This window comes from Arabidopsis lyrata (assembly GCF_000004255.2).
Source record: "Arabidopsis lyrata subsp. lyrata unplaced genomic scaffold ARALYscaffold_5, whole genome shotgun sequence".
NCBI lineage: Eukaryota > Viridiplantae > Streptophyta > Magnoliopsida > Brassicales > Brassicaceae > Arabidopsis > Arabidopsis lyrata.
The window spans coordinates 5,581,767-5,607,476 of NW_003302551.1; the positions used below are offsets into that span (position 1 = coordinate 5,581,767).

The 25,710-nt window shown below is 36.8% G+C and overlaps 2 protein-coding genes, 1 long non-coding RNA gene and 1 pseudogene across 3 annotated transcripts; 3 read left to right on the forward strand and 1 right to left on the reverse strand.

Annotated features, from left to right (window-relative positions):
- LOC9311567 lies at positions 1-1,642 on the forward strand (annotated as a pseudogene).
- A 2,829-nt stretch (positions 1,643-4,471) lies between these two features.
- Positions 4,472-7,354, forward strand: LOC9311568 (cytochrome P450 708A2). The gene is made up of 8 exons (XM_002875454.2): positions 4,472-4,827; positions 4,908-5,232; positions 5,325-5,477; positions 6,086-6,319; positions 6,418-6,510; positions 6,676-6,754; positions 6,859-6,965; positions 7,048-7,354. The coding sequence occupies exons 1-8, from the start codon at positions 4,619-4,621 to the stop codon at positions 7,270-7,272; spliced, it is 1,425 nt and encodes a 474-aa protein (XP_002875500.1). The 5' UTR covers positions 4,472-4,618; the 3' UTR covers positions 7,273-7,354.
- Positions 7,355-9,479: 2,125 nt separating this feature from the next.
- On the forward strand, positions 9,480-13,446 carry LOC9311569 (putative pentacyclic triterpene synthase 7). Its single transcript, XM_021025247.1, is given in 15 exon segments — positions 9,480-9,680; positions 9,778-9,993; positions 10,082-10,264; positions 10,351-10,440; positions 10,529-10,729; positions 10,819-10,903; positions 11,086-11,252; positions 11,345-11,536; positions 11,646-11,759; positions 11,865-12,107; positions 12,284-12,382; positions 12,483-12,539; positions 12,617-12,928; positions 12,931-13,152; positions 13,230-13,446. Coding segments are annotated over 14 exon segments (2,283 nt in total). The 5' UTR covers positions 9,480-9,680; positions 9,778-9,789; the 3' UTR covers positions 13,344-13,446.
- Positions 13,447-18,203: 4,757 nt separating this feature from the next.
- On the reverse strand, positions 18,204-21,202 carry LOC110228321. Its single transcript, XR_002331846.1, has 3 exons — positions 20,976-21,202; positions 19,859-20,218; positions 18,204-18,400 (listed from the first exon to the last, which is right to left on the reverse strand). It is a non-coding gene; the product is annotated as an uncharacterized LOC110228321 (long non-coding RNA).
- Positions 21,203-25,710: the final 4,508 nt, after the last annotated feature.

A 25,710-nucleotide genomic window follows, 5' to 3' on the forward strand; every position in this document is an offset into this window, starting at 1 on the left:
ATGACGAGCCTTATCTTTCAAAACTATTTCATCTCTCTCTTCATCTGCCTCTTCTCAATCTTCTTCTACTATTTCTTCTTCAAGAAACCAAAAGCCTCAAGACTTTGGTTAAATTTGCCTCCGAGCCCTCCGTCTCTGCCAATCGTTGGCCATCTTCACATTCTCCTCTCTCCTCTATTTCACAAATCTTTAAAGAAAGTCTCAGCCAAGTATGGACCTCTTCTCCATCTCCGGGTCTTCAAATTTCCCATAGTCGTCGTCTCCTCTGCCTCAGTGCCTACGAGATCTTCAGGGCCCACGATGTGAACGTCTCGTCTCACGGCTTCACTCCCATCGAAGATTTACTCTTGTTTGGATCTTCTGGCTTCTTCAGTACCCCCTATGGAGATTACTGGAGGTTCATGAAGAAGCTGACCGTCACCAAGCTGCTCGGATCACAAGCCCTCGAGCGGTCAAGACACATCCGTGCTGATGAGCTACAACGATCTTACACAAACCTAATCGACAAGGCGATGAAGAAGGAGAGCGTTGAGATAAGTAAGGAAGCAATGAATCTCAGTGTTAACAGCGTCTTTAGGATGAGCATGGGAAGGAGTTGTTTAGAGGAAACCGGTGAAGCTGAGCAAGTCATGGACTTGGTTACCACAACGTTTGCCCTGACGAAGAAGATGTTGCTGGAAAACATGTTGCATGCGCATGCAGCTTGGTATCTCACTGTTTAAAAAGGAGATAATGGGTGTTTCAAACAGATTCGGTGAGCTGCTGGAGAATATTATTGTGGAACATGAAGAGAATCCGGACGAGCATCAAGGTAGGGACATGATGGACGTACTGTTGGAAGCTTACCGGGACGAAAACGCAGATTACAAGATCACTAGGGAACATATTAAGTCGCTTTTTATGGTACTATATATAGTGTTCTTATCATTAAGTTGATGATTCAACGAGAATCTCCATTATATTAATATGAGATATTTTCCTACTTCAGGAGCTTCTCATTGGAGGCAGTGACACCTCGGCGCAAACAACACAATGGATAATGGCTGAGGTCACTGACAAGCCTAACATTCTTACAAGACTGAGAGAAGAAATAGATTCAGTTGTAGGGAATACAAGATTGATTCAAGAAACTGATCTACCAAACCACTCTTACTTGCAAGCAGTAGTCAAAGAAGGGCTAAGATTGCACCCACCTGGGCCCGTCCTTCTAAGGAAATTTCAACAAGGGTGTAAGATCGGAGAGTTCTACATACCCGAGAAGACGATGCTTTTAGTTAACTCTTATGCTATAATGAGAGATCCTCATTACTGGGAAGATCCTGATGAGTTTAAGCCAGAGAGGTTTCTAGCTTCTTCAAGATCATCAGGACAAGAAGATGAGAAAAGAGAGCGAGCACTTAAGTACATTCCTTTCGGTAGTGGAAGGAGAGGCTAACCTGGAGAAAATCTAGCTTATGTCTTTCTAGCAACTGCGGTTGGGATGATGGTTCAGGGTTTTGAGTGGCAAACCATAGAAGAGAAAGTTAACCTGGAGGAGGCCGTCGTAGGAATGAGCTTGGCCATGTCTCATCCTCCTAAGTTCACTCCTATTGCTCGAACCCTAAACCCTTTATCTTTGAATATGCCAAATCCTAAATCTTGACTTTTCCAAGGATCCGTAAGAATTAAGATCGTTTGTGTAATATGCTTTTCTTTTTATGTTTCCGAATCCATGTCCAAGTTTCCGGTTAAGTTGATTACTTTGGTTTATTGTGTGAAACCATAATCATTTGTGTGAATTAAGTTGGTTACTTTGGTTTAAGTCGTAGATCTATTCATATTCACCGACTCCAGTCTTAGGTTTCCTTATTTTGGCTTTATTTATTTGAGGGCAGTGAAATATGGTCGATATTTTAATTTCTTCTCCTGTTCGATCCGTATCATAGAAGGGTCTAATAAGATCATGCAATAGATATAATAAGGTTTTACAGTGTATTTACGATGACCGTGATGAGTGATGATCGTGATTTTGGCTTTGAAGTTTTAAAGCCATCTGTAAGAATATTTCATTCCTCCTATGTAGCCTATGTGTCTTACAATTTAATTATTAAGTTCAAGTTTATATTAAAGTTAAGAATTCTAATATTAAAGACGACACCGTGATGAATCAGTTTCGATTAAAGAATTAGAATTCGGGTGTATTGATAACATTTTCCCTTGCCTTAGTTATATTTTATAAGTAATATATATACATGTATATGTTATGCTCATGTATTATAAAACTGGTTGTTGTTACAAACCTATACAACGGTTTAAAAGATGCTATATACATGTATATATATTTGGTGTTAATTTAACGTTACGGTTACGTTTTTTGTTCTCGTTACGAGAAAAACAAAAACAGAACAATAACTAGAAAGAAAAACATCAACTTAAGAGTTAGTGATCTTCTCCATCAAAGGTCACATGAAGGAAAAGGATTAAGGGGAGAAGAAATCAATCGGTGAATTGATTCCATTACAAGCCTAATTTTAATTTCTTCTCCTGTTCGATCCGTATCATAGATAAGATCATGCAATAGATATAATAAGGCTTTACAGAGTATTTACGGTGACCGTGATGAGTGATGACCGTGATTGGTTTTGAAGTTTTAAAGCCATCTGTATTTCATTCCTCCTAGCCTATGTTTGTCTTACGATTTAATTATAAAGTTCAAGTTTATATTAAAGTTAATAATTCTAATATTAAAGACTACACCGTGATGTATAGTTTCGATTAAAGAATTAGAATTCGGAGGTATTGATAACATTTTTCCATTGCCTTAGTTATATTTTATATGATATATATATATATATATATATACATGTATATGTTATGCTCATGTATTATAAAACTGGTGGTTGTTACAAACCAATACAATCCTTTAAGAGATGCTATATACATGTATATATATGTGGTGTTAATTAAACGTTACGGTTACGTTTTTTGTTTTCATTACTAAAAATCATAAAACTATATATATAGGGTCATTTGTTATCTAATATATTGACTAAATTAAAGTAAAACGTTTAGTTACGATGCAAAAGAAGAATGAAGAAAATAAACCTCTATGACAGGTAATTGTACGGTAATTTTAGTGGATGTTGCATGTTATTTTATTAATCTGATTTTCTAGCAGAAAAAGTTGGAAAAATACTCTCATTAGAATAAGTTATATCCATGTTAGGTTTGATTTACCTAATCGAAACCGGTGTTGAACAGTTAGTACGTGACGATCAACTACACTTCTCCACTTATACTTGATTGAAAACACAACCACGAACCAAAACGATACTCCGATCTCAACGATGGTGGATGATGGTGACTTGAAATGAAAATTCTATGTCTTGTTAAGAAAATTATTTGGGTTCACTCTAAGGGGTGAACCCTTCTATTCACTACTAATTTTTTAACCAATCAGAATCTGCCATGTAATATTTATAAAAAATTTTAATAATTATATATCGGTTTGGGTTCATAGGAAAGGGTTAGGGGTTTGGATTTTATAATATAACGAGGTTAATTGTCGGTTTGGGTTTATAAAGAAGAGTTCGAGTTAAAATTTTATAATTAGACGAGGTTATATGTCGGTTTGGGTTTATAATGGATAGTTAGGGTTTATATTTTATAATTAACGAGGTCTTATGTCGGTTTGGATTTATAAAATAGAATTATGATTTAGATTTTACAATGAAACGAGATTATAAGTCGGTTTGAGTTTATAAAAGGGTCAGGGTTATATTTTATAGTTAATGTGGTTAAATGATTGTTTTGGTTTTATAAGAGATTTTACAATAAAATATATTTTATTTTATTTTTTAATTAGATGGCAGATTCTGATTGATTAGAAAAAAGAAAGTGAATAAAAAGGTTCACCCATAAGGATGACCCCAAATATTGTTCTTTTGTTGTGGTTGAGATTGAGTGCTCGTGTCATAAGCGGCGAGACGAATAGGCCTAAATGGTCTCATAGATAGATAGAGGATATGAATCCATAAACCAAGAAGGGTGGCGTTTCGGTGACTCGAAAACGCTTTGATCTTCCTCAATGAAACCATGTTTTGAGTAGTAAGAAAGCTTTGCACGTGGCATTTGGAAATTAGCCTTCACAACGTCTGCCATTGTGGCATCTTGAGAGACTGTTTTAATCAATAGTGATGTTGATGGTTTGGGAAACCTCATTAAATTCTCTTTATTAGTAGTAGATTTTTTTCTCTGTTTTTGGTTCTAGCTTTAATTATCTTCTTTCTTTTAAATGTAGCTTTTGGATACTTTATTTTCAAAAATAAATAAATTTTTTTACCTTATATATATATAAAAGTATGAGCAACATACATATTTATTTATATTCTCTAAATAAATATCATATTTTGTTAGTTTCCCAAAGTTACTACATTGAATATAGAGTATTATTATTATTATATAATTTTTAAAATAAATTAAAATTATTATAAGAAATAGAAAAATTTAGTGTAAAATTGTTTTCTAGATCTGCCAATGGAAACTATTGTAGTTGTTCTTAATTTTTAATCATTTACCTTCTTTCTCCTCTATATAAGAGCCGCTAACGATCTGAACTGGTGACTCAAGGCACATCAAAATGAGCTTCATTTGGAACGTTTCAATATGTGTCACAGCTTTAGTTGTTATAGTGATAACCAAATGGTGGTACCGATGGTCAAACCCCCAGTGTAATGGCAAGTTACCTCCGGGATCAATGGGTTTTCCGATCATTGGAGAGACAATCGACTTCTTTAAACCTCATGGACTCCTCGAGATCTTACCCTTTGTCAAAAAAAGGATGTTAAGGTCAGATTTTCAATCTATCTTTTAACGAGAAGAGGCCTTGTCTATTTGCATATATGTTCGTAATGTTTTGAACGTTTTAGGTATGGGCCACTGTTTCGCACCAACATTTTCGGAACCAATACTGTGGTAGCGACGGACCCTGATGTGATCTACGAGATTTTTCGGCAAGAGAACAAGTCTTTCGTGTTTAGCCTTCCGGATAATTTTCTCAAGATCTTTGGAAAAGATAATCTGTTAAGTGAACATGGGGACGCCCACAAGCATGCCAAACAAATCACTCTAAATTTTCTTGGCTCTGAGGGATTGAAGCACAACATGATAGGAGACATGGACAAAGTGACCCGCGAGGAACTTAGATCAAAGGCTAGCCTCGGGAGCTTCGATGTTAAGGAGGCCGTTACAAGCGTATGTACATAAATTGTTTTTCTTTTTCTTTCTTCTTTTGATGTTGATCAAATTATTTTTGTTAATAATAGTTTTTTCTGTTACTTTTGCAGTTGATAATAACTCACTTGACCCCCAAGTTGATAAGTAACCTTGGATCAGAGACTCAAGCAAATCTTATAGAAAGTTTCAAGGCATGCAATCTTGATTGGTTTGAGTCATTCACTAGTCTTTCTACCTGGAGATCGTTCTACAAAGCTTTTTCGGTTAGTACTTTGCTTCTTTTTTTGAGAACAAAAAAATATGTGTAAAAACAATAAATCCAGTGCAAATAAAAATAGGAGAATCAACCACATGGTGGTGGGCGAGTGGTTCTCGTTTGGTTGGAAGGATCGCCCTGTTGGTCTAGGCCAAGGATCGATCCTCCCCAGACGCAGTTTCGCTCTCTCACTCTTGTGGCCACCTGGGAATTTACCTGCGGACTTGCTCATGCGCCCCAGACCACCAGTTTATCAGGGGGGCCTTAAGTGGAGGCTTAAAAATCTCTGTGACGCGGGCTTAGGCCCAGTGGGCTAGTCAGATCACTGTGTGGTCTGGATACTGGGTTATCAAAAAAAAAAATAGGAGAATCATATATATGATTAAAAAGAAAAGTAAAGCCATTTCTACGTCACGTTATGGAAAAAAAGGAGAGAAATAGGTGAAACCAAATAATTAGAATTTTGTGACGAAATTTAATTAGAAACCAAATAATAGGAGAATATAGTTTTAGATATGTTAAAACTATAGATAATCATAACTTTGAAGTGATTAGGTGTGTACACTAGAAATGATATATTATCTCTCATGTCTCTATCAATTGCAATGCATTTAGGGACGCAAAGCGGCTATGAAGATGATAAATGATGTTTTCGTATCAAGGAAAGAATCAGGAGAGAATCATGGAGACTTCCTCAGCACAATGCTAGAAGATGACCGTTTTAATGAGAAAGCCATTATGGACCACATCTTTGTTCTTCCGGTTGCTGGTAAAGATGCTATTTCTACGGTCGTTTCATTGGCCGTAAACTTCATTACGAAAAACCCTAAAGTTTTATCAGAGTTGAAGGTAATATATATCCATACATAAGCTAACAAGTTTTTACAGATCTAAAGGAGACAAAAGAAGCATGGATTTGATGACATGATTTTCTTATAATATTGTAGAGAGAACATAAGGCGATTCTTCAAAACAGAGATGATGAAAATTCTGGAATTACCTGGGAAGAATACAGACACAACATGACTTTTACCAACATGGTAACTTTTGTTTATCTTTTAAGAAACTTCAAGTATAATATGAGGAGAAGTCCACTTTAAAACACTTTAGTGTGTTTCTACCGAAGCTGAGCAGATCAGCCGATCGGGTATATAAAAAAAAGTACAATATGAGGAAGCTTAATAACAACATTTGTTGTAATATAGGTGATTAAGGAGACTCTTCGAATGGCAAATGTGGCTCCTGTAATGTTTAGAAAGGCTTTGAACGATGTCGAAATCAAAGGCAAGTAGTACTTTTATAAACGCCCACTTATTCATCAAACATATACTCAAATATATTTCCTAAACGGAACATTCTTTTGGTGGTGATGGGGCGACTTGTAACAGGATATACAATTCCAGCGGGTTGGATGGTGGTGGTTGCAAGTTCAGTGATTCATTATGATCATACGATATATGAAAACCCTTTTGAGTTTAACCCATGGAGATGGGAGGTATATACTGATTCTAGTTTATGTAAAGCATTTTTTCATCCAAAATTATATTGGAAGGTTTTGATGAAAAAATGTAAAACAGGGCAAAGAGCTGCTTAATGGTTCTAAGACGTTCATGGTGTTTGGAGGTGGAGTGAGATCGTGTATTGGTGCAGAGTTTGCAAGGCTTCAGATTGCAATATTTATACACAATCTTGTCACCAACTACGATTTCTCGATGGTCCAAGACTGCGAAGTCACTCGTACTCCACTGCCTTCTTTCCCCAATGGCGTCCATATCAACATCTCTCATTCTCCCACCAACTAAAACGAAGATCTTTAATCTCAATCTAAATAAAATAAGCTTAAATCTAACTACATAATAGTGTTGTATATGCTTTCATATTCATATTTCGGATAATTCCATATATATTTAAGTATCAAGATTTGAGTGGCGCATACAAAATTGGAAGATGTTTTTCTATTTCCTAGATGGAACATCGAATATACGGGTTTTGGTGTAGGTTTTATTATTGATTAGAATACCTTCTTTGAAAAAAGAACAAATGATTGTCGTATAGATGGGATCGAAGAAGCCTTTTCGGCTAAAACTGTAGTTGAGAAACAAGTCCATATATAGTGAGATCTGTTTTTATACATCAGTAGCCAGTAGGGTATATATGTGGATTCACGATGATTCCCTAAGAGGAGCTCGAGTAAGGGGTTAATTTTCCACCCAACATTGATACCTAATCATTTGATTAAGTTGTTAATCAAGAAATGGCATCTTAAAATGCTACATCAATCTGTAGTACCAGGGGATAACCCACTTACCAATGGTTTGGGATGCTGGGAAGACTTATTAGGTAGACGCTCTCTCACCTGACATTTCACTATATCGGATTATACATGGTTAAATCTGGATAATGGCTTACAAAATCATTATATATATATATATATATGTATATTTTTTATGATTAACAATTTTGTGTAAATTTTATATAACAATATTAATTGAATAGTATTGTGACTTGTGATTGTGCCTTTTTCTAGTTAACAAATTAAAAAGATACTAGATTTTAACCCGCGGTACACCGCGGGATGATTTAATTTTAAAGTTAGTATAAAAATATTTTGTAAATTGTATCTCCTTATAACATATTTATTTATATTATAGTTTACAATTGTTATTAAGTAACGGTATACCACGAGTCCACGAGATAATTATTAATAAACTGAGGATTTAACCCGTATTAAAGCGGTATATAAATATTGATTCAAATTCGTCCGCCATATAAATTATTTCCGAAATATAACCCGTTCCGTAATTTCTTAACCCGTCCTGTGATTTGTATTAAAAAAAATAATGATTAAATCCGTATTGAAGCGGCGGATTAATGATATTTTAATCTTTTTATTATTGTTGATTCAAAAACCCGTCCCGCCAAAAAACTCATTTATTTTATTAATGTTCTTATTTATGATATGATTCTGAATCATTGTCTAAATATTTTAATCGATGTAGAACGTTGAACACACATTTTCGTCAATTGGATAATATATGTCTGTTTTAAAAATTTCGAATCACAGTATATGCAGAAAAAAAATTGATATTTTTTTTACTTTATGTATTATATGATGATTCAAAACAGTTAAAAACAAATCAAACAAAGATGATAGGAGAATCATAATTATAAATCTTAATCAAATCTTCTAAAAATCTAAATTATTAAATATGGAATATCCGGTGTATGAGTTGGGTTAAATATAACCCGACCCAACAAATTTTTTGTGAAGAAATTTTTAAAATGGGTCGGATATCCGATATACCCGAAAGCTTTTTTACCCACCCGTCACAAAAAGTGCTGCGATTATACTAGTATAGATATTTTGAATCTATCTAATATATATATATATCTCTCACCAAAAAAAAAATATATATATATATATGTACCTAAGTATATATAGAAGTGATTTAAAAAAAATTAGTGTCTTTTTAGATTTCAACTTTTAAAAAGTATATTTATGGAAAGTATATTTATTTTTTTAATATAGTGTCTTTTTAGATTTCAACTTATAAAATGTAACCGCCACTGGACGGCAGTGCATATATTTAGAGCAATGTTTAGTATATAAATGGATACATATGTGTGTTACTTATTCCTCCATAATCTGATAATCACATAGACACTGCTCACGTAAAGGATACACGTAAAGGTCACGATAAGCCCAATGGTAAGACCAATTTTTTAGTTTTAAAATTTGGAGATTTAAAAGTTAAGACAACGTGAGGAAGTCTTAACAAAGTCTGTCCAATGGTAAGATACCCATGAGGAGGTCTTAATTTTTTCTTTTTTTGAAAATAAACTTTGGTTTGGTTTTTGAAAATAGAGAGATTCATGTGTTATCATATATGTGTTATCATGTGGTAAATGGGACAACGAGAGATTCATGTGTTATCATATATTTTGATGTGATTCAAAGTGTTTTCAAATGCAAAACATAGATTCAAATGCAATCTTCATCTTCAAGATATTGAATTGTTTTTTTTGTTTGGTCTTACTTTCCCACACCCAACCACTAGCTGACATCTTAGGGAGTCCTAGCTTTTCTTATAAATCCTAATTAAGACTTGATTCTTACTCATTTCTTGATTTTTGATTTTTAACTTAAGATCCTAAGCTAAGACTTGCATAAGACCCTCCATTGGAGGTGGTCTTAGTCAAAGCCATCCGGGTAGAGATCTAGAGTTTGATTCTTTCTTTTTTTACTGTGTTTTAAGTTAAAGAAAAAACAAATCTTAAGACAAATATTGACTTGTTCTGTCTAGCAGATTTGATACAAAATGTGGAAGCTGAGGATCGGAGCTAAGGCAGGAGATGATCCTCACTTGTGCACCACCAACAACTACCTCGGAAGGCAGATATGGGAGTTTGATACCCATGCAGGCTCTCCGGAAGAACTCTTTGAGGTTGAGCAGGCTCGACGGAATTTCTCCAACAATAGGTCACAATACAAAGCTAGTGCCGATCTGTTGTGGCGTATGCAGGTGAAAACATTTAACTGCGGAACACATGAGCTTAAACTGGTCTAGCTATACTACATAACTTTATTGTATTTTTTTTTTTATTAAAAAGTTTCTAAGGGAGAAAAAGTTCGAACAAAATATTCCGCGGGTGAAAATAGATGCCGAGAAAATAACATATGAAGAAGCGAATACGGCACTGAGAAGAGGTATACACTATATGGCAGCGTTGCAGTCTGATGATGGACATTGGCCTGCTGAAAACTCTGGTTGCATGTTCTTTAACGCTCCCTTTGTAAGCTTTACACTTTATTAAAATTATTATATCTAAAAGAAAGAAAAACAAAACAAGAATATACCAACGGTGCACAATATTATCAGGTCATATGTTTGTATATCACTGGCCATCTAGATACAATCTTCTCTCAAGAGCATCGCAAAGAGATGTTGCGTTATATGTACAACCATCAGGTACCGTACTTGACTCAATATAATTTCCCTTTAAGTTTTCATTAGAAAGAATAACATATGTATTTTGCCAAATGACTTCAATATCAAGAATGACGATGGTGGGTGGGGACTAGACGTCGAAAGCCATAGTTCAATGTTCTGCACGGTCATCAACTATATCTGCCTACGAATTATGGAAGTGGATCCTGATTATGATGGTAAAAAAAATGCTTGTGCAAGGGCTCGTAAATGGATCATTGACCACGGTGGTGCAACCTATACACCATTGTTTGGAAAAGCTTGCCTTTCGGTATGTCATATAATCATCAGTTAAAGTTAATCTCTCTTAATTTGGTAGTAGTTGGCCCTAATGTTTTTTTTTTCATTTTAAATTATTAGGTTCTTGGAGTGTATGAATGGTCTGGTTGCAAACCTATACCACCAGAGTTCTGGTTATTTCCTTCTTATTTCCCTATTAATGGAGGTTTGGATTTGAATAATCTTATATTTATGATGGCTTTGGGTATGAACTTTATTTAATATATAAATTATTTTATCATACGTGGTGCTATATATGGATAGGGTTTGAACGTTGGAGTGTCCTAACCTTGGATGAAATAATATAATTTAGTTTAGCTCCTTCATTATTTTCCTATACGCGTGCAGGCACTGTTTGGATTTATTTGCGTGATACTTTCATGGCACTGTCCTATTTGTATGGTAAAAAATTTGTAGCTACTCCAACACCCCTCATTCTACAGCTCCGAGAAGAGCTTTATCCTCAGGCTTATGCTGAAATTGTTTGGAGTCAAGCTCGGAATCGATGCGCAATGGTAAAAATTTAAGTCATATATATACCTGTAATCCATTGTATGCTTATGAGAAAAGCAAGGTACCAAAAAAAAAAAAAGTCTTAATGATGCAGGAAGATCTATACCATCCACAAACATTTGTACAAGACTTGTTTTGGAAAAGTGTTCATATGTTCTCTGAGAATATCTTAAATCGATGGCCTTTCAAGAAGCTCATAAGAGAGAGAGCTATGCGAAGGGCAATGGAACTTATCCATTACTATGACGAAGCCTCCCAATACATTACCGGTGGAGGTGTGCCAAAGGTAAACGGTTTTAGAATCAAAAATAGATGAAAAGAAGAAAAAAATGTTGTAAAGAGAAACCCAAAATGTTACTTAGCTATATATGGTTTTTTTTTTCAATAATTATTAGGTGTTTCATATGCTTGCTTGTTGGGCTGAGGATCCCGAGAGTGAATATTTTAAAAAACATCTTGCTTGTGTCTCTGGTTACATATGGATTTCGGAGGACGGCCTAAAAATCCAGGTTAGTTCTTTTTATTTATTTTGGCACTAATGCGAATTCACTAGACTACAAGTCAAGTCTAAGTGGATTTCTTAATTTGAAAAATTAAATTATTTCCATGTGTAGAGTTTTGGCAGCCAAATATGGGATACAACCTTGTTGCTACAAGTCATGTTAGCCGCTGATATTGATGATGAGATAAGATCAACGCTCATAAAGGGATACTCTTTCTTGAGGAAATCTCAGCTTATAGAGAATCCTCCTGGTGACTATATCAAAATGTTCAGAGACATATCAAAAGGAGGATGGGGTTTTTCGGACAAAGATCAAGGATGGCCAGCTTCAGATTGTACTTCCGAGAGTTTAGAGGTGTGTGTTTCTCTATCTTGCAATCCTAATATATTGATCTAGATGGCACTTGGGAGGTGACCATATAAAATGGTCTAGTCCCTGGCATAAGGGGACATACGGAATTAGGCCCAAAATCTTTTAATCATTCAAAAATATACATATATATCTGATTACTAATTCGCGTGTATGGTCAGTGCTGCCTGATCTTTGAGAGCATGCCGTCTAATTTCATTGGTGAGAAAATGGACGTGGAGAGGCTTTATGATGCAGTCAATATGATTCTCTATTTGCAGGTAATTCAGTTTTTGTAAATTGATTTAAAACACCAAAGGCTGGTTAGTAACTTACAATTCTCATTTAACCAAAAAGAACATACAATTTTCTTAATGACAGAGCAAAAATGGAGGTATAGCTGTATGGGAGCCAGCGAGTGGGAAAAAATGGCTAGAGGTAGTTATCATTTATATGTTTCAAGATTCATTATCTTTGGAGATAAATGAAAAAATTGATTTCAAATTCAAATGCAGTGGCTTAGCCCCATAGAGTTTATGGAAGATACAATACTCGAGCATGAGTATCTAGAATGCACGGGGTCAGCGGTAGTAGTGTTGACTCGCTACATGAAACAGTTTCCCGGGCATAGAACAAAAGAAATAGAAACATTTATAGCAAAGGCAGTAAAATACATAGAAAGTTTGCAAACGGCGGATGGTTCGTGGTATGGAAATTGGGGAGTGTGCTTCATCTATGCGACATTCTTTGCTGTCCGAGGTTTAGTGGCTGCGGGCAAGACTTACCATAGCTCTGAGCCGATCCGTAGAGCTGTTCAGTTCCTTCTTATAAGATACAAAATGCTGAAGGCGGTTGGGGAGAGAGTTTTCTCTCTTGTCCCAACAAGAAATATATTCCATTGGAAGGGAACAAGACCAATGTGGTAAATACGGGACAAGCAATGATGGTTCTAATAATGGGTGGTCAGATGGAGAGAGACCCTTTACCAGTTCATCGTGCTGCGAAAGTTATAATTAATTCGCAAATGGATAACGGTGATTTTCCACAACAGGTGTGATTCTTGTTATCCTAGTTTTGTTCAGGACATCCAATTTCATGATAATATAATTGGTCATTAATATTTTGTAGGAACTAAGAGGAGTTTACAAGATGAATGTGCTGCTACATTATCCAACCTATAGAAACATCTTCAGTCTTTGGGCACTCACATATTACACAAAGGCTCTGCGCTTGCTCCTCTGATGACGACTCCACTGCGAAACTCACACCACTGTTACATTATTTTCCTTCTCTTGTTCTTTTCTTCATGTAAAAAGATCAATAATAAAAATACAGTTTGCGATAAGAGGAACCTTACTTGCATGACTAGTTTTAGCCATCTCTTGTTTTTTTTTTTTCGTATGAATGTAAAATTATATTCAACAAAAAATCCGTTTGTACAACGAGTGCAACATTTAGAATTAAAGTTTTTAAAATAAAGCTAACAAATTATTGAAAAAGCTTGAAATTATGGGGTTGCGTGTTTGGAAATTGGAACCAATATCCAAGACCCTCCTCGTAGGCTGAGTTTCAGCCATCTCTTTTCTCTAGTCGTTCATTTCTTCATTTCCTTGCGCTTTTGGCTCGTGCTTATTACTCTTAGGTTCCTTTTGTTTCGTTGTTCAATCCTTATATAAAGAGGCTTATGCTCTGTAATAACACAGTTTGGAAATAAAGCTTTTCATTTTTAAAATCAAGACGGATTGCTCATCTTTACTAGTTCAAGAAATTGACAAGTTTTTAGTGTGTAAATCAATCAAAGAACATATGCAAAATGGTCAGTAAAACATACAAAACTGAGAGCAAGCATCAGGGCCGGCTCAACATTTCATTTTATAGATGTTTTTGTCATGAAAACTTTTTTTTTTTTTTGCCCCAACAGTTGTGATCTAGAAATTGTTGAGAATTGGGCAAATGTTTGAAGGAACTAACCCAGGTTTGATCCACACTGGAAACAAAAAGCACATCTGTGTGGGAAGTCTGGGTTTGGGCCAGGGTTTGGGCCAATGGCTCAAGCAGTTTACCTTGTAGTCTAGTAACAGGCGATCTGGCTACCCCTGACATTAGTCGGAAAGCATTTCAAACTCGGGATAGACAGTATGGTGGCCCTTCGGGGAGAAGTCCACTCTGAAGCACTTCGGTGCGTTTCTACCGGAGCTGACCGGATTAGCCGATAGGGTTTATCAAAAAAAAAAGAAAACTTTTTTTTTTTGTATTTTAGTAAAACAAATCTGTTATAAGAACAAAAAAAAAAATACATATAATTTTGTTTTAGGCACTTTTCAATATTATATTTAGTAAACTATCTTATTTATTTATTTGTTTTTTAAATATTTTAAAATGATCCTCTAGATTATTAGGATACGGGATGGATCCCCGGCCATCACACTTCTCGCACTCCGTAGTGAGCCGGCACTGGCAAGCATAGAAAAAGAAGTAGAAGATAAGGGAGGATTACTATAACCACATGATTAGAAAGGATGGAAATGATTTTTAACAAACAATTCTTTGAAATTACTAGAACAATTTTTAACCCCTTTAGACTTTTAATAGTCTTTGTAAATAAAAACTATATTACGTACATATATTGTCACTAGTTTATGCTTCCACGTAGGACGAGATATTAAAAAAGGAAAAATCATTTTCTCGGGAAATGCATGTGAGTAAGTCTACCTATGTAGTGATGGTCGACTTTTCTCGGCATAATAGATATATATATGGTAGATTGTTATGGTAGATTTGTATGGTAGAGATACTAAGTATATATGATAGATTAAAATAGAAGATTAAATAATAGTGGTGACCCCTGTTCTAAAAATTGGCCGCCTAGGCGCTGATCGGAGGAGCACCGCGGCGATTTTGTCCAAATCGGTGAGAAAAATCGGAGATCCGATTTTTTGTCCGCCTAGACCGCCTAGGCGGCCGCCTAGCCCGCCTAGACGGCGCCTAGCCCAATTTTTTTTTTTTTTTTTTTACTTTTTTTTTCATCTAAAATTCAAAACGTCCTACTTATGTTCGTAATTTGTATAAACCAATCAATTTATATATATATATATATAAAAGCACGACACTCATGTTACGCGGAAAGCACATGACACATATGCGACCCGTTTGCGATCCGTTTGCGAATTGCGACCCGTTTGCGATCCGTTTAAAATATGCGACCCGTTTGACAATCGCATATAAATTGATTGGTTTGCGATAAATTTTACACTCATGTTACGCGGAAAGCACGACACTATAGCGATAAATTTACTACGCTTTGCCGGAGAAATTTGTTACGCGGAAAGAGTATTGATACCATTTTAGATGAAATTTTAAATAATTGTTTTCTTCTCATTATCGCAATAATGTGGTACAAAGAGTGTTTATTTACAAAGCTAATGAGACTAAACCGGTAAGATTAAATAACTTAACCGGATATAGGAAACCGGGAATGTGGACTATACAGTAGTATGAAATCTAACACCTTCAAAACTGGGAATTTATTATGTTGAAACGTATTTTCTACCATTATTTTAGCATTAAGGATATTTATTTAAACAATGCTCACTTTTATTAAACTCTTTTGCATAATCGTAAAATTAATCATTTACTACCTTACAAATCGTATATTGTATTCAATTTAAAATGGGTTTATTAATGCTTGAGTTATATAGTAAAACTCTTTTGCGTGATCATAGTATAAACCTGCATTGAAATTTACTGTACCAAGTGATCAAGCATTTTAAAACAAATCACAAAGAACTAAATTATCTATGCACGTGAGAGTTCTTGAATGTGGTATAGTATCTGGTAAATCTTGACATAAGCTTGCTATACCAAATTTTTTTTTTTTTTTTTGACATAAGCCCAATAGTGTATGATGACTTTAGAAATATATCATGTGGTTGAAGTAGTAATGTACGTCTAAATTAGGTTTTTTTAGGCTCTCTCAGTACATCACCTTATCGACTAGCTTTGTTTGATAGAAGCTTATTGAAGCGTTCATTAATTTCTCCATTTTCTATTTGTTCCTTATCAAGAAACAAAGTACTTACGAGGATGTTAAGTGGATTTTCAGGTTTTAAGACCAATTCGAGTTCAACACTATGTTTCACACAAAGTCTAAGATAGGATGACATGGTTTTATTGATGCTGACAATTGAAATAATGTTGATAGCAAGACGAACACATCCGTTTAGATTTAAACTTTTGGTGATTACACAATTTGTTAGGTTTCAAAGTTGTAAAAGATCGTAACTATATTAAGATGTGAAGCTGAGTATGTTGCTAACAAAGATAGAAAGAAAAGAAAAAAAAAAAACAAGATGACGTGTTTACAATCATTTCTGTATATGCAATACTGGTGACTTGTCTTAGAGCATCTCCAATGGTGAGAGCCCTCCATGGGCTCTCACCATTTTTTTAAGATTAAAATTTTCAAATTTATGAGATGAGAGCTTTTGTTAATTTTGCAACGTCCAATGGTAGGTTCTCTTTGTGGGGTTCTCAGGAAAAAATTAAATTATTATTTTTAATTATTTTATTTCATAAATCTGAAAAATATTACAATTCATAACATATTAAAGATACAATAATTTCATACATTTGAAAATAAATTTGAAAAAAAAAACGATTAGTTATTCTGTTGATTGTTGCGAAATTTTCTCCATATATGCTCAACCAAATCACTTTTCAATTGTTGATGCATATTTTGATCACGAAGTTGATTTCGCATGCCCATCATATTCTCGATATTTGGAGGCATACCTGTAGAATACGATAAATCGACTTGTGAAGTTTGGTTTCCTTCAACTTGTAGGAATTCTGAAACATCAAACTGAGTGTTGTACCCATCTCGTTCGTCTTCGACTATCATATTGTGCAGTATGATACATGCTTTCATAATATTTCCAATTTTTTCCTTATCCCAAACAAGAGCTGGGTTTTTAATAATGTGAAAGCGAGCTTGCAATACTCCAAATGCACGTTCGACATCTTTACGGGCCGCTTCTTGATGTGTAGCAAATAAAGTGTCTTTCCGAGTTTGTGGTAGTCGAATAGATTGGATAAAAGTCGCCCATTTCGGATAAATACCATCTGTGAGATAGTAAGCTAAATGATACTCCCGGCCATTGACTTTGTAATTCACATTCGGAGCTCGACCTTGTAATATATCATCAAAAATTGGTGATCGATCAAGAATATTTATATCGTTTAAGGTACCTGGAGGTCCAAAAAATGCGTGCCAAATCCAGAGATCTTGTGATGCGACCGCCTCTAAAACGATGGTTGGTTTTCCAGAGCCACGTGTATACTGGCCTTTCCAAGCGGTGGGACAATTCTTCCACTCCCAGTGCATACAATCGAGACTTCCTATCATCCCGGGAAATCCGCGTATCTTTCCAATATTGAGTAGTCTTCTCAGATCTGTGGCTGTAGGTGCTCTTAGATATTCATCTCCGAAGAAAGAAATAATTCCCTCTGTAAAATTCTCCAAGCAAGACATCGCAGTGCTTTCACCCATACGGAGGTATTCGTCAACCGCATCAGACGCATAACCATAAGCAAGCAAACGAATGGCTGCCGTACATTTTTGTATTGGAGAGTGTCCAAACCTTCCTGTGGCATCTCTTCGATGTTGAAAGAACGGGATTTCACTGGAGAGTCGCTCAACAATACGCAAGAACAACGGCTTGTTCATTCGAAAACGGCGGCGAAAAGTTTGAGGTGGAAACATCGCATTATCACTAAAATAATCGTTCCATAAAAGGACGTGCCCTTCTTCGCGTTTTCTATCAAAATAAGCTCGTTTCCTATTTTTCTTTGCAACCTCTTCGCCATTAGACAATTCGACGAACATATTCTCGAATTGTTGATCAAGTGGTTGAGAGTAGCTTTCTTCCATGGCGTCGTCGAATGGAGTACGGGATGAAGAGGCCATATTGTTTGGTAGGTTTAAGTATTAAACAATATAGATATATATAAAAGCTTTGGTGATTGATTGTTTTGTGAAGCAAAAGCTTTGTAGTTGAAGCAAAGAACAATATTAGAAAAGCTTGAGTTGTGAAACATCTAAAGACGATGGATATTATTTATAGCAAAGGCAAAACATAAAGAATAAAGTTTGTGGTACACAAAGAATAAGCTCGTTTGTGGTACAAATTTGCTAGAATAAAGTTCGTGGTTCACAAAAAACATACAAATTATTTGTGGTACATATTGATCTCTTTGGCATCAGACATTGAACCACTTGCACACATTGCTCTCTTTGGCATCTAGCAAAAAAACAAGACAAGTTAAAACATGATACATGATACACAACAAGACATATCATACATTACAAATCAATATCATACAAGACAAGTTACAAAGCTTTAGGGTACATAGACTTAAACTAGAACTTTAAACAATATCATACATGAGACATAATACTAGAACTTACAAAGCAATATCATAGCTCCGTGACCAAACTAAAACTTTAAAACTTAGGACCAAACTAAAACTTTAAAACTTAGGACCAAACTAAAACTTTAAAACTTAGGACCAAACTAAAACTTTAAAACTTAGGACCAAAGCTCCGTGATTAGCTTATTTTTTAGGAACAAGTCAATGTCCGAAAGAGGCTCAGTTCTTGAAAGTAGACTTTCAAGCATCTGATACTTGCTTTGCTTCTCTTTGCGATCCCAATCCTTCTCCTTTAGTTCCCACAAATTCTGAAAATGTTCCACAGACTGGCCTGCTTCTCCTTTACCCGTGGCTGGCTTCTTTCCTTCGTTAACAGTGGCTGACTTCCTTCCTTTCGCTTTGGCTGCCTTCACACCAGGAGGTCGAGTCATGACTGAATCATCTTCAACATTGATAGGCTGGGAACTTGCATTACCATCCCCACACTTCCTTCTTTTAGCATTATCCTTTCCTCCCCGAGTAGTTTGATCACACCATTTCTGATCAAACTTTAACTCTCTCCATGCATGATCTAAAGTGAAATTCTTCTTGGTATCATTGTAGTAGATCTCGTGAGCCAGCTTCATAACATCATCCTCTGACTGACCACTAGTTTTATGAGTTGTTGCTGTCTTATGACAACCCACAAACTTGGTGACAATTTTATTGACCTTTGCCCACCTTTGTTTACATTGAGCATGCTCTCTCTTTGGCATTCCGTCGAGGGAAGGACTAGCAGCAACATATGCTGCAATCCTCTTCCAAAAGGATTGACCTTGTTGGTCATTACCAATCACAGGATCCTTGCTTGTATTAAGCCAAGCACTGACGAGAACAATATCTTCTTTTGCTGTCCATTTCTTTCGTGATATACTTTGCTTTGGTTTGACATCTGATGCTTCATTTCCTTCTTCTTCACTTCCTTCTTCAGACAGTTGACTACTAAATGCTGGGACTTCAGTTGATCCACTTGCAAACTGAGACATGTCTTCTTGTTGACTTTGCAATAGGTTCATGAAACCCGATGAGTGATAAAATGGATTCATATCATCCATTTTTTAGATAAGAAAGTGAAAGTGATTGTGTTTTGTGTTAGGCTGAAGGTTAAAGGAAGTGAAAGTGATTGTTTTAAAGGAAGTGATTGTGTTTTAAAGAAGAAGATTGAAACTTATTGAAAAATTAGCAATGAATGGCAAAGTAAAGACACTAATTGTCTTTACCTAAAATACTCCAACTAGAAAGCATTTATTTCAAATAACAGAGAAAGCATTTACCACTTTGAAGTGTACCTTCATTTAGAGGCTGTTAAATCGATGCCTTCTCCACTTGTGAGATTTGTAGTTTCAACCACTCCATTTAACCTCACCAAAACAGAGAAAAAAGAAAGAAATATTAACATAACATTAAAAAATCAAAATGATTCAAGTAATTACTAAGAATTGTTGGCTAAGAATTGTTCAAATCCAATAACTTAATAGAAACTAATGCGAATAATAAACTCACCAGGGACAGAGAAGAAAATATCTTGTGGCTTTCTTCGTCGCCTACAAGCAAAGGCTATTGCAGGAGCATCAAACAGCAAAGCAGCACCTGCAGCAACTCCACCAGCTATTGCTCCAGGTCCACATAGGTCTAAGTTATTAGCAAAACTGCACAAGGAAATGTGAATTTCAGAATAAGTTCAGACACTGACACAACAACTGAAATACTGAAAAGGATAAATCATATAACCTGATGGGTATTAATATAAGATTAAAAATTCAAAATGATTCAAGTAATTACTAAGAGATATTAAATCAGGTATTCAAAATGATCATGCCTCCGAGAAATACCAAGTATTTACCTTTCCACATGACTCAAACAAAGAAAAACCAGACTCTATGTGTGTTGGTTAATGCCTAAAGCAACTAGAGCTTGAAAGCTTTAACTAATCTTTTCAGCTTTGATGAAGTTTATATTTCAGAATAAATACATAAACTATTTATTAAGGAAACTATACACTATATAGTCTCATATCATCCATAATTCAAGAATCAAAGCATTTTGAAGAAAAGATCTACATACATTAACGAAACTATTTACCATAAATCAAGCATACTATGACTCAATTTGATTCAATCCTGACAAGGAAATATCAATGAAACCCCTAAAACTCAATTTGATTCAATCCGAAACTATGAACCCTAAAAATCAAACATGCAACGACTCCTCCTCACTTCAATCATGCCAAATAACAAACACATAGCCTCCAATTTAGTTTGAAAACCCCTTATCAATGCTTACAACTAAAAACCCCAATTTTCGAAATATGAACCCTAATTTCAAAAATTCAAATAACTCTAAAAAGAACATCAAATACCCCAAATAAATCATGACATAACGCACAAAAGAAGTAGATGCTCTTACCAATTACCATCCAAGCTGAATCGATTACTCTCCATCCATTGAATTTGGATCTCCAATTTGCAGTGATCTCTCTCATTCCCGAACGAGACATGCGATGCATCATCATTCCCGGCCTAACCACTCAATTCTTCCCTCAGTCGTCGTCGTCTGCCTCAATCGCCGGAGAAAAACTTTACCAAATCGCCATCGCCATCGCCGGCAAAGAAAGAAAGAGAGTGTTTTTTTTTCACGCGACAGTTTGTGTTTTTTTTTTTGCGTTTTTTTTTTTATTTTGTTTAAAATTCAACCAATGAGAAGCTGCCACGTGTCGGTTCTCTTAACTCTCAAAAGCTCTCTTGTGAGAGCTGGCTCTCTTCTTATATCTACATTTTGATTTATTTTTGAAATTATTTTTTGAAGAGAACTGATCAGAGAACCCCAAAAATTAACCATTGGGGGTGCTCTTACAAAATCTTTTTTTCTTTCTCAATGAAATTTGAAAACATTTTTTTCTTTTTGTGCACCAACGAAATACTTCATTTCATGGTTAAACAATAATACTTCATTCCATGGTTAAAAGATTATAACTAGATAAACACAGTTAAACACAATCCAAAGTACACATTGATATATTAGAACCAACAGGTTGAGTTTTTAGTCTAGTCTTGAGGTTCCTCTCTCCTGCGATTTCTCTCTCTCAAAAGAGTCAAATTGACGTCTTTCGCATCCCACCTCCGGCGTCTCTCACAGCGTCGGAATCCTCTCCCTTTCTCGCCTTCAGGCCCTCCCCTCCCAATTCAAAGTCCAAGAAGAAGAAGACTCCTGGTTCGCAGTCCCCTGAGGTTCCGCATTGTCGGCGTCTTCCTCGCCTGTCTCTTCCGGTGACAAGGAGGTTTCGTCTCCTGGGTCGCCTGCTGCTTCGATTTCTCCGCAAAATACCTCAGCTCTTGCCTTAGCGACGAGTTCAGCCATTGTCGATTCCCAAGTCTCTAGCAAGCCAGATCTGGGAGGAAAGCTTTCGTCAACCATTAGGTCGTCGGAACCCACAATCCCATCGGAAAATGCCTCAGCTATCGCCCAGACGAAAAGCTCAGCCATTATTGAGACCCCAACTGCTGGTTCACCAGATCTAGGTCAGTTAGGCGTCGATGTTAAGGTCCAAGGTGTGGTCGTCTCAGAAACGCAGGAAGTTTTAACTGTTGTGTCCGCTGCTGTCGTAGATACACCCAGCAAACCTGCAGAGGAAGCCGCAAATTTGGTTCATCCAATCTCACCCATCGCCGGAGGAGATTCTTGGGTGGATTTGTTTAAGGGGACTGCGAAAAGCTTATCTAAAAAGGACAAAGATTTCGTCCTACCCTCAGGAGAAACCTGTGTAAAGATTCCTAACTCCATCATTGAGAAAAACATGAAGGCTTGGGAATCTTTCATCATCGGTCAATTCTATGCCGACCCGCCTCCTCAAGCCCTTATTCACACCAACGTAAATGGCATTTGGAGCCGGCAATTCAAAGATGTCTCTGTTTCTAGGTTGGAAGGGAATGCGTTCCTCTTTCGCATCCCAAACTCTCAGACCCGAAGAAGAGTTCTAAACCAAAGGCTATGGCAAATCGAAGGGCAGACAATGTTTGTTGCAAACTGGGAACCCGGTATGGTTCCAGTGAAGCTAGAGCTGACTTCTGCCCCAATCTAGCTAGTGCTGCGAAACGTCCCTTTGCAGTTCTTCCATGAAGACGGTTTAGAGCGTATTGCAGGCTTGGTGGGGGACCCAAAGTTTTTGCACCCAACACGGCAAACAAATCTAACCTTCAAGTCGCAAAGGTTTTCACCATCATAGACCCTCGGAAGCCATTGCCAGAGGCAGTAAACGTGCAGTTTGACTCTGGAGACATTACCCGGATCAACGTCTCTAGTCCCTGGATGCCTCCCATATGTTCTCATTGTAAGGGAGTTAGGCACAGTCTGAAGAGGTGCAGGACTGCGCCTATTACCTGTAAAAGCTGCAATTCGACTAGCCACACAGTTGAAACTTTCCCTCGTGTTAGTGGTAATGGTGTGAGAAAGCCTATTGGTAAAGTTGCATCTACTGGTAAAGGGCCTGCAACTGGTCGTGGTTTTGATGTAGGTAAAAAGCAGGATCATGTGAACAAGAATCAAGTGAGTGTTCAGGTTAAGGCTCCTTTTGTGAAGCCAGCTCCCAATCCTCCTATTAACTCTGTTGTGCCGTTATCCAGAGGGTCGGTTCTAAGTGTTGGTGATTTTAGTAAGGCCGAGGGTAAAAAAATATTGGTAGATGACTCTGCTAGAGTTTTATCCAGAGTATCTGAGGCGGAACCAGACTCATCTGACACATTGTCTTCCGAAAAAGGAGAAGATTTTGAGGAGGATTTTGTATCAGAAGAAGAACATGAGTATTTGGAAGTTGTTTCAAAGAGAAATCAGCGAAACTTCAAGGGTATTGGCCCCAAACTCAATTAGTCCCAATGTGTAAAGACATTTTTTGTTGGAACGTCCGCGGATTTAACAAGCAATCACACCGTAGCAGATTTAAAAAGTAGTGTTACAGCAATAAACCCTTTTTTGGTAGTCTCATTGAGACTCACGTCAAGCAGGCGAAGATTGCAAAGTTTGTAAATGCTTTTCTTCCTGGATGGCTTTTTGAAGAGAATTATGCTTTCTCTGAATTAGGTAAGATCTGGATTCTATGGCACCCGAGTGTGAAGGTTGAGGTTTTGTCTAAATCTCTACATATGGTCACATGTGAGGTTCAACTACCGCAAAATCCTACTAGTTTCATTCTCTCTTTTGTTTATGCTTCCAACGACTCGGTTGAAAGGCGCTCACTGTGGAGTGAGATTGTTGCTGCTGTCGCAAACCAGTTAGTGCTGGGAAAAAGCTTGGGCGGTGTTAGGTGACTTCAACCAAATTTTATGCCCTATAGACCACTCTACAAGGATTAATCTGAATATGGATAGGCAAATGAGGGAGTTCAGTGATTCTCTTCAGACCGCTTCACTTTTTGACTTGACCTACAGATGTAGTTCTTTTACCTGGTGGAATAAGAGACGAGCAAATCCAGTGGCAAAGAAGTTGGATAGGATCTTAATAAATGATGAATGGCAAGCAGTTTTTCCTTTGTCCACTGGTTTTTTTGGCGCTCCTATTTTTTCTGACCACTCGCCAAGTACCATCTCTCTTGACTCGACTCAGCCTAGAAAGAAGAAGTTGTTCAAGTTCTTTAATTTTCTCCTAAAGAGTCCCAGTTTTTTGCCTCTTGTTTGCAACAGCTGGTTCTCGTTGAATGTTGTTGGATCTGAGATGTTTAGGGTCTCATCAAAGCTGAAGGAGTTGAAAAAGGTTATCAGGTAATTTAGTAAGGATAATTTTTCAGACTTAGAGAAAAGGGTCCAAGAGGCACTGGCAGCCCTAAAAGTTGTGTAATTGAGAATGTTGTCCGACCCATCACAAGCAAATGCAGAAAATGAATTGGAAGCCCAGAGAAAGTGGGAAATACTATCTCAGGCCGAGGAGAGCTTTTTCTTCCAAAAATCAAGTATTTCTTGGCTAGGGGAAGGAGATAAGAACACAGCTTACTTCCATCGCATTGCCTCCACAAGACAGTCTATTAATCATATTCACTTCCTCGAAGATGAGGCCGGAAACGGCATTGACTCACAGCTTGGTATTCAAGATCACTGTGTGAGTTTCTTTAAAGATCTTCTTTGTAGTGATGAGTCGTCTATTCTGTTTTTCCAAGAGGACATCACGTCCATCCTTAATTATAGCTGCTCTGTTGACCAGAAGGTAAAGCTTGAGTCTGATTTCACTATCGAAGAGATCAAAGCTGCTTTCTTCTCTCTCCCGAGAAACAAATCCAGTGGCCCTGACGGTTATTGTGCGGAGTTTTTCACGATCTGCTGGAGTGTGATTGGGGCTGAGGTGGTTTCAGCTGTGGCGGAGTTCTTCAGATCTGGTACTCTCCTTAAACAGTGGAATGCCACGACTCTGGATTTGATCCCAAAGATTCAGAATGTGTCGAGAGTAACTGACTTTAGACCCATCTCGTGTTTAAATACGATGTACAAGATAATCTCCAAACTTTTGGCAGATAGACTCAAATCCATCTTGCCTTCAGTTATCTCCCATTGTCAATCTGCGTTCATGCCGGGTAGACTCTTGTCTGAAAACGTTTTGCTAGCTTCGGAGATAGTGCAAGGGTATAACAGAAAGAATATTGCTCCGCGAGCAATGATGAAAGTTGATCTAAGAAAGGCCTTCGACTCGGTCAGATGGGACTTTATTTTGTCTACGCTGAGAGCTTTGAGCATTCCTGAGAAGTTCATAGCATGGATAAAGGAATGTATTTGCACGCCTTCCTTCTCAATCTCCGTCAATGTTTGTCTGATGGGTTTTTTAGAAGTTCAAAAGGTTTAAGACAGGGAGATCCCCTCTCTCCCTATCTTTTTGTCCTGACAATGGAAGTTTTCTCTAAGCTACTTGCGTCAAGGTTTGCCTCGGGCTACATCTCTTACCACCCGAACACATCTGATCTTGGTATCTCCCACTTGATGTTTGCTGATGACGTTATGGTATTCTTCGACGGTAGCAGTTATTCTTTACACAATATTTACGAGACCTTAGATGACTTTGCTGGCTGGTCCGAACTTAACATGAATAGAGATAAGACTATTCTTTTCCATGCTGGTTTGTCGACTGGGGAAACTTCAGTCATTGCAAACTACGATTTCCCAACTGG

Excerpts from the sequence above, each read along its gene's own strand:
- LOC9311568 (XM_002875454.2), top strand. The coding sequence starts at position 4,619 with ATGAGCTTCATTTGGAACGTTTCAATATGTGTCACAGCTTTAGTTGTT. Across the intron at positions 6,755-6,858 it reads GAACGATGTCGAAATCAAAG|GATATACAATTCCAGCGGGT; the intron begins GCAAGTAGTACT and ends GACTTGTAACAG. Across the intron at positions 6,966-7,047 it reads TTAACCCATGGAGATGGGAG|GGCAAAGAGCTGCTTAATGG; the intron begins GTATATACTGAT and ends AATGTAAAACAG.